Here is a 15,329-nt window from a genome sequence, read left to right as displayed (position 1 = left end):
TGGAATAGCCTACAACTAGCCCCGTTCACAAACCGCGATGCCTCTCGAATAGTGCGTAAAGCAAGCACCGAGGGTGGAATATCTTGGATCATCATAGGTATCAGAGTACAGCACAGAGCCTGTGCTAGAAATAGCCCATTGTGGGTCTCCAACAGAACACAATTTTACAGCCCCAGCACAATTCTAACTGAATAATGCTATATCCTAACACTCATCGTGTCCCATATCCTCTGGGTCTGAAACTTGAATCTTGCATGTTGATTAATCAGCATTTATTTCTAGTCCATAGGAATATGATATGTAGGTGATCTATACAATATGTGCCCATCCACCACAAACTGGTCGTAAAGTCGGCATTTTCCATTTTGAGATAAATCAAAAACAGTATATGGATTTCTATATAAAATATATTAGGAATTTGACCTTTGATGAACCATAACTTCACTTCCAAATGTCCGATGAAGCTGGTTGAGGTGTTATTTTAAAGCTGAAAGTGAATTCTTTCAAAATCTGCAATAAACAGAAGATGACCTAGAGCCGACTTTACTACCACTTTGTGGTGGATGGTCACATATAGGGCAACTCTTAGCCATTCCTTCCATCCAAAGGGCTATTCCAGTTATTCCATACCCTTGGAATTCATCATGGAATTGCTCTACAAGATTCTACATGTACTACGGCTATATTAATAACTAAATTTAGCCACTAAATTGATTTTTCAAATTGTTTGTGAAATTTGATGGGAAGCAAGATTTTAGTGTTAGGGGTCAATTTCACTAAACTTAGCAAAGCTTTCTTTTAAAGGTTTTTTGTTGCTGCTATCATATTTACTCAATGATCCGTAATGATGACAATTCGTCGGCAGAGTGCAACACCATCGTAAGTACAGTAGAATGCAACAGCTGCCATTTGCAACATTTCAATAAATGTACTTAATTTTAACCTATAACACTAGAAAAAACACCCAACTACATGTACAGGTGATCAATGGTGATATCTTGGGTTAGCTTAGTGGCCATCAGGAAAGTATACAGAACATCAACACTTTATATTATAATGAGCATGATGAGGGGATTGTGCTGCAAACAATAGGTCTTTTACAAAAGGCAGCTATTGTATTCTACTGCACTTACGATAGTGTTGCACTCTACCAACGAATTGACAAGGACACCCTTATATTATTACTATGTATGAAATGTTCATGACATGATGATGACATACTGTGTGACCGCCCATGTCATCCACAATCGTGTCATAATCGGAATATTACAACAACAACAACAACAACAACAACAACAACAACAAATTTTGGACATGACTGCCACATCAAAATGCAATTATAGGATCCACATAATTTGTTGATAAGTTATGGTCATTTCAAGAGTATCCAATTTTGCATTTGAAAGAAGTAAACTTTTATATAACATGTATAATCATCAAAACTGATGGGTACCAATCATAATAGTATTTCCCATTTTGCAAGTATAATGTGCACTAGACCTTATAAATCCAGTGTGCCAACACATTTTGCACAAGTTAGTGTGTCTAAAAGGCCCCATGTCACATGGGAAAACATGGTAAATCGCACATTATTTTTGCAGAATCTCTCAATTTTGCCATTTTGTAGATTTTAAGCTCTCTTAGCATATTTTTGGTGATTTTCGGCGACTGATCAAAATTTGAAACAATTTTGTAAAATTTGCTGTGGTCTATCAAAATTTTGCTCAATTCAGGTGATCGGTCACAGTTTAGCATAATTTTAGTCAATTTGCTGTTATTTCCAGCAATTTTGTAGATTTTAAGCTTTCTTTGCAGATTTTTTGGCGATTTTCAGCAATTTTCGCAATTGATCAAAATTTGAAACAATTTTGTAAAATCTACCTCAATTTGCTGTGATTTATCAAAATTTAACATGATACATTGTGGTCGGTCACAATTTATCATACTTTTTCAGCAATTGTTGATTTTGGGCAATTTCCTGTTAATTCCCATGTGACATGGGGGCCTCCTAGATAAAGTAATTTTGTGTACATCATGCTTACCTCATCTTCTGTCCCTGATGTGCCTCTCCATACTTTCATTAATTGCTTGTGAGTTGCATGTCTTGAGAGAAGGGACCCAAACACATGCTGTAATAAATGATACAAAGAAAAACAGAACAATGAGAAATAAGAGTCAAGTCCCATTCAGTGATCCCAGCTCAAGTATGAAAAAGTTAAAATTGTAAGTAAACCCCTTAAAAGTGAAGCACAAGTCGTAAATTGTATTTCTGAAATGAAAAATTTGGACAAAAAAAAGGAAACAGCATTATAGTGACAAAGTTGAAGATCCATTGAAATACATGTAGCTTATTTATATACTGTCAGTATATATATTACAGATTCATGTAAAATGTGTTATTTTGTCTTTCATACACAGCTTTCGGCTGAACCACTAGCAGGCTATATGTTAGCACATCTATGACAATGACAAAGGTACCAAAAGCTGAATTTTGATGATTTTTTCGATTGTCCAGATGAGCAAATCACTGAATGGGCCTTTAATCTTCATTCGTATCTCAAAAGGCTGCCTTGTGTGATTTTTATTATCATTGTTATATGTTTCAGTATGCTCCTTTCTTGAATGAATGGACTTGAGATTGTAATAGTGTGATATTACTTGATTGATATATTAAAAGGGCATTTTGTGATCCACAGCATCATCCCCACTTTTTTCAATTATACCACTGGGAGCCTCCAACTACATAATGCTTATGCACAAAAAATTTCTTGCAGATTGATTTGTTTAACAAAAATATTGTGAAATGTGAATTAAGTTCTGATGCAGTGTTATACACATAATCATGCATAACTCGCAAACGCAAAATCGGAATCAACTGAAATGTTTGAAATAAGCTTTTTTCCTAGATGTCTGCTGAAAAATGTCATAAAAAGAAAATGCTAGGATCACGACATACTCCTTTAAAGGCTTAATGTACGATTTCCTTCAAATTTTAAATTTGTCATTATATACTCAAAATGCTGAAATAATACTAGTAATAATGATCGGGAATGGTTTCTGTCCATTTTGAGCTGAAATAACGAGGTAACGTGAAAGAAACACTGCTTGTTATTTTGGCCGTTTAACACACAGTTCTATGGGCGGACATAAAGTCATAATTTCCTGAATTATGACTTTATGTCGAACTTTGCTCTGTTTACCTACAAACACAACAAATTTGGCTGATTCCATTTAGGTGCAAGTTGTGACATGTGTAAACATTACAAATATGCCAAAAAATCAGGTTTGAAAAAAATTAACCAAATTCATATTATAAGATCGTACATTATGACTTTAAGTTCATTTTACAAGGTATGAATATCACAATTAGATGATTATAAAAAAATCTCACAGGGCTGAGCTTTTTGAGATATGACAGTATATGATGCAGAAGATGAATTTAATCTGTCTAAAATTCACTATATTAAAAGATGCAAAAAATATATACTTGTAACACCTTGCCAATGTCGTATGTAACAAATAAAAGGTTAGAAAGAAGATAACCTGGTCGCTATGGTAACCGTATTGAATGGAGATGAACAGACGATGTAATGGTTTTAAAAGATCGCATCTCTAGCCATGTAATTCCTGAATCCAGACAAGCTTTATTATAAATCATGTTTAGCTTCACTGTTTAGCAGTCAACTATAAAATGTTGCGCCATAAAGAAAAGTTACTAAATCCAATGCCACAATGGGCAATTCGATTTGAAACACGCACACCCTCTATTGAACACATGACCTTAATTTCCCACACAGGGGGTGTAGATTTCAAATGGAGTCACCCATTCAGGTAACCCCATTTGAAATTCATACTCCCTGTGTGGAAGTTTAAGGTCATGTCTTCTACATAGTGGGTACATATGAATTTCAAGTGAATAGCCCTTCAACTATATAAATGCTGCACCATATAAAAAAGTAACTTAATTCAATGCTTCAATGGGCTATTCTAGTTGAAATCCACACTACCCCTGTGGAAGATTTTGGAAATATCTTCCACAGAGGGAGTATGTTTTTTTAATGTAATTGGTCAGAGTTAACCATTTTGAAACCCATACTCCCCCTGTATTATGACTTTACCTATATCTTCCACAACTGGAGTGAGTATTTCAAATGGAAGTTACACAATTGTCTGTTCTATTCAAAACTCATACTCCCTCTGTAGAAAACTTAAGCCATCTTCTACAGAGGTAGTGTGGATTTTAAATGGAATAGCCCAATCCTTTTGCATTATTCACCTTTGAAGCAGATCAGTGTCTAGACTCATGATGTATTTGGCATCTGATAGTGTAATCAAGGAAACAATATGGACCACAAGAGCCTCATCCCAAAGGCACAGTCAAATAACCTCAATTACATAATCATAGTGCAAAATTTGACCTCAAGTTACAGAGTATGAGTTTTTGTACACAAATCTTCAAAGGTCATTCAATGAATGTACAAATATGTTGGGGTTTAAGAACTGTTCAACTGATAGATGAGCATGTTGTGGATCCTAGTGGTAGTCACATTGTATAACACGCTTCCTGTAAATCATAACTTTTCCAATAATTTTTTAGCCACAGGCTTCAACATAAAAAGTCCAAGTTTGAGATATTTTCTCAAAATATCAAGAGCTATCTTTAAGAACCACTGAATGAATACTAGGCTTGTTTATACTCATATTAATGCATTTTTCATGCTGATTCCAAATATAGTCATGAAAATGTACAGTTCTGAAATTTGTGAATTTTATGATTTTTTTCAACTTGTCATCTGCAGTCAAGACACGAGTGGAGAGTTTAAAGATACTTCAAATATGATCATGTCAATTTAAAATTCACTTTTTTTTACCTACAAAAATGTAACTTTACTCCCATGGAGCATGTTTATATAGAAAAACATACCCCATCAGCATTTCTTACATACACAAACCCCATTTCATACAAAATAAATCATATAAATCATATAAAAGTATGACAATGTAGGTCTATGCTCCTTGCATGAAAAAGAATCTCCAATGTATGAATTGATATATAGTAACACAATTTAATGCTATCTACAGTAGACAGCATGCAACACATATAAATACTGTCTGTAGTTAATACATAGCAGGTGGATCCCCAGAGGGGCACTTTGGGCCCCCTACGCCCCCACCCTAAGTTTACACCAGAAACATGAAAATCAGGATGTATTAGTAATCCTAGCCCAATCCTACTCCCAAACCCTAAATTCTAACTCTAACCATGGGTAGATGTCCTAATTCTTATGCCCTCTTATGCCCTATGCATGTAGCTGTAAGTACCAGGTCTTCTGTTATCAGTTTGTTTATTTTTGTGATACATATCCTTTAAAACATCCTAAGGAACCTTTAAAAAAAGAGCAGTAATTTATGGTGCGCTATGCACAGGCATGAGCCACAAGCCTCGGCACACTTTACTTTAACTCTCACCATGTGGGAGTCAACTGCAGACGACAAGTTTTAAAAATATTCAAAAAATACAAGATTGGCAAATTTTCTTGACCATATTTGATTAAAATGAGTATAAACAAGCCTAGTATTGGTTCGGTGGTTCTTGAGATACCTCTTGATATTTTGAGAAAATATCTCAGAACTTGAACTTTTTATTTTGAAGCCTATACTATATGGCTTCCATGCAGCGCATTAAAATGAAGTGCACAACAGACTAGATAGGGTTTTAAGCAGCAAGAACAAATTGACTATAGACTTGACTTTATTGAGAGGCGAGCTAAGGTGATCAAGCAAAATGAGTCGGATGTCGGGAATATTGATTTTGAGATATAGCCAATAACAGTATTCAACATCCTTTGTATTTTATTGTTCTGAGCAACACTAAAATGGTCATATCTCTGGAACCAAAAGTATAATTATGATGGGGGTTTCAGCAAAATAAAGCTCTGATAATGGCTTATGTAATGAAATTGAAAACTGAATTTTGATTTTGATCGACATCAGACTCATTTTGCTTGATAGCATCACATTTAATGTAAAAGCCTCTTGAGGCCAGGAGAAAAGTAATTTAGATTTGCTTTCCTGACTGACACAACGTTCAAGGTCGTGCACAATGAGATGTGAAATTACAATGTCATTACCATGATTATAGAAAATTTAACCTTTGTTTAAATACGCTCTTTCTCTTCCCATGACTGTTATAAACATTGTAGGCATTGGACCAAAGAAGCTAACTGCACATTTCAAAAGGATCTGGTCGTTTTTGACCAGATCTGATGTGATTTTCTAATCAACTTTGACTAGACTAGCTAGTTGAGTTAACGGGAGCGATTACTAAAACGGGAAGAATCGCTGAACAGATTACATGATGATAGAGATTATTTATAGGCATGGGGCCTAAATGGCGTTTAATGACATGCCAAATTTCTATAACGTAAATACTAAATACCCTAAACCATAACCCCGTTACCCCGGGACATTGTTTGTTTTTTTGTTTTTTGTTGTGCCTTATATCAGGCCTTGAAAGAGTGGTTCTCCAAAAAGAGTGGTTCCACTCTTTTTGGAGTAGAGTGGTTCTCACTCATTTGGAGAAGGGAGTTTTTCAGTCTTTTACAGTTAAGAGAGTAGTCTATAAAACGCAGGGGGAAAACTACCCGAAGTTTGCAATCATGATAATGTAAGGTCACCCCTTGGATCGCCCACTCCTTCATAAGTTGACATTTAGAACACTGCCATAAAGCAATCTCGGAATTGAATCCTTGTTGAAAACAGATAAAAAACACTTTACTGGGTTAAATTTCCTTGTCTTTAAAGTTCCACCTGCTAGTCTAGCATAAGGTTACCTGTAAACCAGTGAAGACATCTTACTCTTCCCAGAATTCATTGCAACATGTTACGCTATCTCCGGGGGTACTCAGTACAAATGACCATCTGGGACGTGCCGCAAATATGGGTAGCATTTTCAGCCTTTTGGTATATCAATGACTCCTTTTTCAAAGCCTATTTTGGTATATGAATGGGTCCTTTTTCAAAATTTTCTCAATTTTTTAGGAAAATAGCCCAATTTTTCGTTAATTTAGCAAAAATTTTCAAAATTTTGGGAAAATTTGTAAAAACTAGGACAATTTGGGTTAAATTCGGCCGAAAATTTTGACTTTTGGTATATCAATGGGTCCAAATTTCTTGAAAAATTGGTATATTTATGGGTCCACTTTCAAATTCTCAGCTGCACGTCCCTACCAAAACCAAACTTGAGTACCCCCCCCCCCCCGGTGCTATCTCATTTAACACAATCACTCCCCTGTATTTTTGCGGCATTACCACAAGCACTGATTTGCCAAACAGGGTTATTATTCAATAAACACAATAAAGTAGCATAATTTGGAAGATCAAGACATGATTTAGGGGTACATTCATACAACTTTGTTTATGCTCTCGGGGTTATACATACGCAACATTCCAACATTCGATGTGCTTTTATTTTCCTCCACAACTAAAAAAACAAAATCATTTTACACTAAAAACTTCCATTTCCTTATCCTTTTCCTTTTTAAAAGTTTTTCCATCACCAACGGAGAGAAAACGTTTACTTGCTCAGTTCATCGTGTTTGGATGCAATGCGAACATTGTGTACATCGCTTGCCCTTTGTGTAAATAGTACGCGCACACATGTGCATATATCCGACTCACAAGCATCCATAGGTTCTAGCACGGCTTGTTCACAACCCGAAAGCCGGGCATTAGCATTGTTTATGCCTGGTCTATTTCATTGAGGTACATTATGTCACTATCAACCCATGTGGACTGGATAGCAACCAGTACAGGAAATTGCAATGGGAGAAATGCATTGTGGGAAGTGTACGATATCTTCTCTGCTGTAAACCAACCTGCATTCTGTTGCACCTAGTCAAATAGTAACACACCATAATGTAATGCATCACTTACACATCCCTTGTAGGCATCTTTACACCAACTCAGTGTTGCCAGAATACTGACACACCATAATGTAATGCATCACTTACACATCCCTTGTAGGCATCTTTACACCAACTCAGTGTTGCCAGAATATAAACACACCATAATATAATGCATCTATTAACATCCGACATTTGGGAGCCCAATTAGGTGACTTTGAACAAATTACTACTGCCCCTGTGTAACTGTTGAGTTTGGAGTATATTTGAGTTCTTTTACAGTGAAAATGTACTCTCTTAATGTAAAAGAGTTGAAATCTCACTCTCTAAAAGAATGAGAAGAGTGAAAATCATTCCAAAAGAGTGAAAATCACAAATGTATGATATATAAAGGGACTCTTTTTAAGTAATGTCCCTTGTATCATACCTTGACAGTCGTTTCCACTCTTAATAGTAGTGGTTTTCACTCTTTTACAAGTAAATTTTACTCTTTTAGGAGTGGTTTTCACTTTTTTAGGAGTGATTTTCACTTTTCTCACTCTTTCGGAGATGGAGATTTTTCACTCCTTCACAGTAAGAAAGATATCATTTCTAAATCAAGTGCACAGAAAATCATTGAAAAAAATGGACCTTACAAATGGACTGACAAGTTGAATTTTAAGCTGATTTTCAGTCATTTGTGCAATATTTCACATGTTACCATCTGCTAAAAGGACTAAACACTTATACTATGGACCACAATGGCCTCATCCCAATGGCATAGTTCAATAACCTCAATTAAACAACCCAAATTTTCAAAGGTCATTCAATGAATGTATAAATGTATTGGGTCAAAGAAGTGTGCCCTGATAGATGAGAAATGTTGTGGATCCTAGTGTTATCCAATCCTACACCACCCTGGCGACATGTCAACCATGGTCAATTATTTATGTTGAGTAAACCCTGGTAAACTGTGCTTGGCTGGACTCTTAACCATGGTTGTACCATGGTGCCATTTCACAAAACACAGTTGATCATGGTTAAACCATGGTTAGACCATGGTTAACCATGTTAAAAAAGAAAGGAAAGAAAGAAACAAAGGTGAAAAAAAAACTACCCAGAGCTCTGACGCCTTGAATTGAGGCTACAAGTAGGCAGACAGTGTTGCTAACATATACCATGCATCATTAAAGTGCTGTGTTCCATATAATAATATGCTTAACTTTTATTGCCAGAGGACACAATGTTTGATAGATAGCATGCATTGAAGAAGTAACACTCTCAAAATAAAATAGCAAGTTAAACCGGGTCAATCTTTCTCTCATGTTGCAGTAAAACCCATCAAAATGTCATCCCAATTTGGCATTGGGCTGATCCAGTTGAAATCCATAGACCCCCTATGTAAGACATAACTTTAATCTCCTACACTGGGGGTGCAGATTTTTTACATGAATCAAATCAGGTTAATAAGCCCATTTGAAAATCACACTCCCTATGTAGAAGATTAATGATATGTTTTCAATAGGGGGTGTATGGATTTTAACTGGAACAGCCTAATGTGGTTCTTGGAAAAATGGTTCTTTATTGGAAAAGAGCCCTGTTATTTTGCGTCATCTATGCATAATGAAGCTAGCTATGAGGGGGTGTAAAGAACAGGTTTTAACCACTGGACACTACTGGTCATCTAACAGCATTTCTGATTGGCTGATAACTTAAAATGCTCATTTCAACTTGCCATTATTATGACTTAATTGGCATTAAACTATTTATGGCAAACTTGCATTTGCAGACGATCTTATTAAAGGTCCGTAACCCGATCGACAGCATCATCCCCCCGATTTTTTTCATTGCTGATGAGGTTTTGGTATCACATAATAGATACTATTTTTCTCATTACTATCCTGAAATTTGACGCTCCAAGTCGATGTATTTCGGAGAAATCATGAATCACAGCGGTTTTACAGGTATACCAGTTTGTAAACAATAAAATTACTTCGGATCATGGGAAGAAAAAAGCGAACTACGCTAAGTGTAGTCTCCTACACAGCCAGTTTGCGTCGGTCTGACACTCGTCGATCCTCGTCGATAGCCACATACAGTCTGGCTCGAGACTACGCTAAGTGCTGAGGAGACGGTCCGCCGTATATAATTAAAACAATTCCTTGATTATTTCAGTTGGTGAAATAGCTCAATTGGCTAGCGCTACCGTTCTTTTTACCCTAGAGGTACCGGTTCAAAACCCGGTATCGGAAGGTTTTTTCCTCTCCATTTTTAACCCAAACTTTTTTATATTCATTTGAAATGTACATATTGCAAGGGGAAATATATTTTGTTTCCTTTTTTTCTGAAACAGTACGAAAAAAAAAAAAAAAAACAAATATTTTCCGTTCAATACGGGCCGGGCATTGCAGCATGTCAGCATTCGTCATCTGAACGGGAATTGTTGTTGTTGCATGCCTACCCAGAATGCAATTCACGTATACAAGGTATTGGATTGCAAATTTGGCTATTTATTCACATTTACGCTGAAAATGCTCTCGTTTTTCACAAAGCAGCATAAAGGGGAGATATTTGATATTATTATGTAATTTTAAAGACAATCCATATCCAAAACCAATAGGGTTACCCCCTTTAATACCCTCCTTGATTAGTTCAAAATTTTACAAAATATACATTTTGGCCAATCGGCAGGTAGTTCTCATGGGGTTAAAACATCCAATATTAACTGACCCTTAAGCCATTACGGCAAACAGGTTTTCAGTGTCCAGATTTTTGGGATGTAATTCAGTATAGTTTTTGTCCCCTGAAGACATCAGCTGATACAGATAACCTTTTCAATCAGGCCCATTTTTATCGGATAGGCATACTTATAACAATGAAGTGGGTAATGGACAATTCCAGTTAAAATCCATACCCCTTATGGAAATCATGACCATAATCTCCCACACAGGGGGTGAAGATTTCAAATGGAGTCATCCATTCAGGTAACCCCATTTGGAATTCATACTCCCTCTGTGGAAGATTAAGGAAATGTCTTCCATTGAAGGAGTATGGATTTCAACTGGAATAGCCTGACTGCATATTTTGCAACCTGCCCACTGGACATCAGGACAGGTGTTTATAGCATGTTGCATATGGGAAAACAAGTATATAGATCAGTAAACTACATTGTGCGTAAAATATGTCCCTGAAAGAAGGGTTGGTTTGTTAACATTTTTGCACCCCCCCCCCCCCACCCGCACACAGCCATAAATCAGAGTTTCTTTTATAGTCCCCTTTCCAAACTCCATCATAATCACTTATTTTCTTTTTAAAAAGCAAGAGTGTAATCAGCATTTTTCATTTATGGGCTTAACCAGCTGGATTAGGGGCCAGACTCTCCCCTTAGAATATTTTTTCAGGTATAAAGTTGGGACAGAAAGAATGGGAATAAATGTAAAATCAGCTAATTTTTTGTTATCATTCCCTTCCACACAGTACAAAATTTTCAACAACATGTTCCTTGCTGCTTGAATTGACTCTCTTCACACAGGTGTTGACTGCAGACGAACACTAGTTTCAAATTTTTTTATCAAAAATTGAAAAATTTCAGAATTGTAAATTTTCATGACCATATTTGGAATCAGCATGAAAAATACATTAAAATGAGTACAAACAAGCCTAAAAATGAGTATTCATTCAGTGGTTTTTAACATGGCTCTTGGGACTTTTTATATTGAAGTACGGTATATGGTTAACATGCAGAGCATTAAATTCCAAAAAGGATAATTTCCCAATAATACGAACAAAATTCTTCTAGTCAGAACTTGTCACTTAAAGCTATGCGAGACACCTGTAATACCTGTGCTAGCAAGAAACTATAGAAATTTTCGCGGACCATTAATTTTGTGCTTGTCAATCTCAACACAGCTACAACGAAAATAAAAACATGCCAATATGTTTAGTCTTTTATGCATAGGTCATGTGTGAAATCTCAAATTCGGGAATTTAAAAACAAGCTAAATCGTTAAAAATTGGTGAAGCACAAAAAATTACCTACGCGTAAATATAACAGTACACAGCCAGCATTATGCAACCATTGCTGACCTATCCATGCCTTATCTAATATACACAACAACAAATTGGCTTGAATTGTCTAATTTGCTTTCCTAATCTAATTTCATGGTTGCCAATCAGCGCACAAGTTGACTGTCCAATATGTTGACCAACGTGTCACAAATACTGGACCATTTTGCCGAGCCATGCTCGCTGACATTCTACTTGATCAGACGCGTATACAGAACTCCAACAACTGGGGCGCGCAAATTTTCTTGGTGAGCTAAGAAAAAATCATGAAACGTGTAATAACATATTGAAGCTTAAATGGTCAAATATGGTTTAAATTGGAACAAATTTATGCGGTTAAGCTCGCCTAACTTTTTTTTTTAAGCTGAAGACAGTTACAATTCAGAGACACCTATATCCTCCATGCTGTGTCAAAGAGGCTCTAAATTTGCAGAGGCTCTATAAATTTGAAGAGGCTTTAAATTTGCAGAACTGTTTCACAAAAATAAATGACTAGTCTAATAGAAATGGTAGCCCCAAAGTAATTGGACATTGGACAATGATTGCATGAGTGGCATAGTAAGGATTTTCCAGGAAAGAGACAAAGGGGAAGTTGTCCGATTGAAGATTGGACCTACAAATCATGGCAGTCAGCATCCCACAGGGGGGGGGGGCAAGAAGTTCAAAGGGGGAAACTTAACTGTCCCCTTAGCTATGCCACTGTTTCATAGTAATTAAAAATAGGGACGGCGGTCCAATATTCGCTGTCGTAGTGCACGTTACAATATGACCGTTGCTAGGCCAACTGGATCACGCTTTCTTTGTTACGAACCACTGATCGAAATAATCACAACACAAAGCCTATGGCATATCAAAATTCGGAACAGGTGTATGAGCCCAGGCTTGGAGCAGTAACCAATGGTTACTAACGTGCACTACGAAAGCGAATAGGTCATCAAAGCCATGACTTGAATCTCCCATACAGGGAGTGTAGATTTCAAATGGAGTCTCCCATCATCATTAGGTAACCCCATTTGAAATTCACACTCCCTGTGTGGGAGATTAAGGTCATGTCTTCCATAGGGGTGTATGGATTTCAACTGGAACAGCCAAGTGATCCACAAGAAGCTCTCTATAGCCATAACAAAGAATATCAGATAAAGAAATATTACTGCAGTCCCACAAGTGAATAATATTTTAGTGTGGGCCTCAGATATCTAAAAAATAAGCTTCTCAGTTTTCCTCTTTAGAATGTCTATTATGTAATATTATATATGATGCTCTGATTGGATTTCATACTTAATGGGGTATAATGTACAACATAGGGATGTGATGCTTAGGATGTGATGGATTAATACCACAATTTTAAAACCTAATCAGTGCCCCTTAATGCTCTGCATGCTAGCCATATAGGCTTCAACATAAAAAGTCAAGTTCTGAGAATATCTCAAAATATCAAGAGCTATCTCAAGAACGACTACATGAATACTACTATTACTAGGCTTTTTTGTACTCATTTTGATGCATTTTTCATGATGATTTCATAATATATGGTCATGAAAATATACAATTATGACATTTTTTATTATTATTTTTTTTAAACTTGTCCTCTGTGGTCGTCACCCTCATGGAGAGTTAAGCATCCTCTATAGATTGGTAAGCACCATAACTCTTTCCATAGCAGGCAATTGCTATTTGACATTTACATATACACCAATCCGAGAAGCGTTTACTGTATTTGGCCCTCTATTGACGGCAACACAGATGTACCAGAGCGGGAGATTTAATTCGTAATTCAATACTCATGATTGTGTATTGAATATCACTGTTGTGTACAATTCCCGGGTACAATTCTGTATAGCACACAATAAATAATGGATGGAACCCCCGACCTCGGGACACCGCAGTTTTACACCGGGGACACCGCAGTAATGGCGAAGTCGGATAGGTGTATAACAGTGACTATTAACCACAATTCAAATAAAAAATAAATTTGACTAAATGAATAAGATGGACATTCTACAGACTCTGAGTATTCTACGTATAATATTTGATGTAACATATCTCGTTTATTTAATCTAGTCCCATTCTATTTCCAGTAATGTTCTAACGAATGTTTGATGACGTAAAATCGATATTAAATATGTTACGTATAATATCTGGTAGAAATATATTATCGATTTTACATCATCGATTTTACATCATTACTGGAAATAGAATGGGACTAGATTAAATAATATAGATATGTTACATCAAATATTTTACGTCGAATAAAAAGTCTGCAGGGTCCTAAGGCCTAAAAAATTATTTGATTGGCGTAACATAAAAAATAGGGTAGGTCGGTAGGGACCTTTTTTTAATTTTTAAAGCTGTAAATTGTGTTTGATAAAGGCCTAGCCTTGGAACTTTTTTTGTTTTTAATTTAACATTTTTTTAATTTATTTTTTTGCAATTTTTTTTAGGCCTAAAGACAGATGATCATCTCACTTGGCAAAAAGGTAACAATCCTGTTAACTCTGACATTTCCATCACTTAAGACATAAAAAGGGTCAAAATTAATACCATTTCAACCACCTATGCTTCAACTTATTTGCACTAATAAAAGCTTTTTCTATGAACCATAAGATGCCATATTAAGGGGGTACTACACCCCTGCCTAATTTTGTGCCTATTTTTGCATTTTTCTAAAAAATTATAGCGCATTGGGGACAAGTAAAATATTTATAATATAGGGGCAAGGACTACAACTCTTGCACTGGAAATTTTATTTCAGCACAGACAACACTTGTGGAGTTACAGTCAAAAATGAGGGAAAACCAATATTTGATCAATAAATCAATAACTACTTGCTTTGAGTTGCTGAATTTTCAGTACAGTAGTTATAGTCCTTGCCCCTATAATATACATATCTTACTTGTCACCAATGTGCTATATTTTTGAGAAAAATGCAAAAATAGGCACAAAATTGGCCAGGGGTGTAGTACCCCCTTAAAGCAAACATCTAATATATTGATGGTCTAAAATGTCTTTTTTTTTGTCTCCAATTATTAATCTCAGACACCTTTCTATTCTAATACCAGAACAGAATAAAACGAACCGGTTACTTGACAACCACCTGTACCATTGCCATGGCAACCAGTTCATCTACACACATCATATAGTGATGTTGACATTTGGAGGCTGCTCCTATGCCCTGACATATCACCCATTAGTAGCATAGCATTTAATAATGATGTAACTGATGATGGCTGCTTTGCTATAAACTTAATGTAGATGTGTGATTTCCAAGAAATATATCTATATAAATAAAAGGAAGTCGCTAAATCTTGTCCAGAAGCAGGCGCCAAGATGCTTTCACTTTCAGCTCTGATTTTTGCGTACATTGATCGGGTACATATTGCC

At 36.1% G+C, this 15,329-nt stretch overlaps 1 protein-coding gene across 4 annotated transcripts in view; it reads right to left on the bottom strand.

Moving 5' to 3' along the window:
- The window catches only part of LOC140171728 (uncharacterized), a 243,489-nt gene that overhangs the window by 13,119 nt on the left and 215,041 nt on the right, over positions 1 to 15,329 (bottom strand). For all 4 annotated transcript variants that reach the window (XM_072195039.1, XM_072195038.1, XM_072195040.1 and 1 more), the window contains one exon: positions 2,043 to 2,129. In XM_072195039.1, the coding sequence (XP_072051140.1) occupies positions 2,043 to 2,129 (87 nt within the window). The remainder of the gene's footprint in view (positions 1 to 2,042; positions 2,130 to 15,329) is intronic.

Source organism: Amphiura filiformis, chromosome 15, assembly GCF_039555335.1.
Source record: "Amphiura filiformis chromosome 15, Afil_fr2py, whole genome shotgun sequence".
Taxonomy (NCBI): domain Eukaryota; kingdom Metazoa; phylum Echinodermata; class Ophiuroidea; order Amphilepidida; family Amphiuridae; genus Amphiura; species Amphiura filiformis.
The sequence above is the reverse complement of the archived record's forward strand: the minus strand, read 5'-3'. Positions and strand labels throughout refer to the sequence as shown.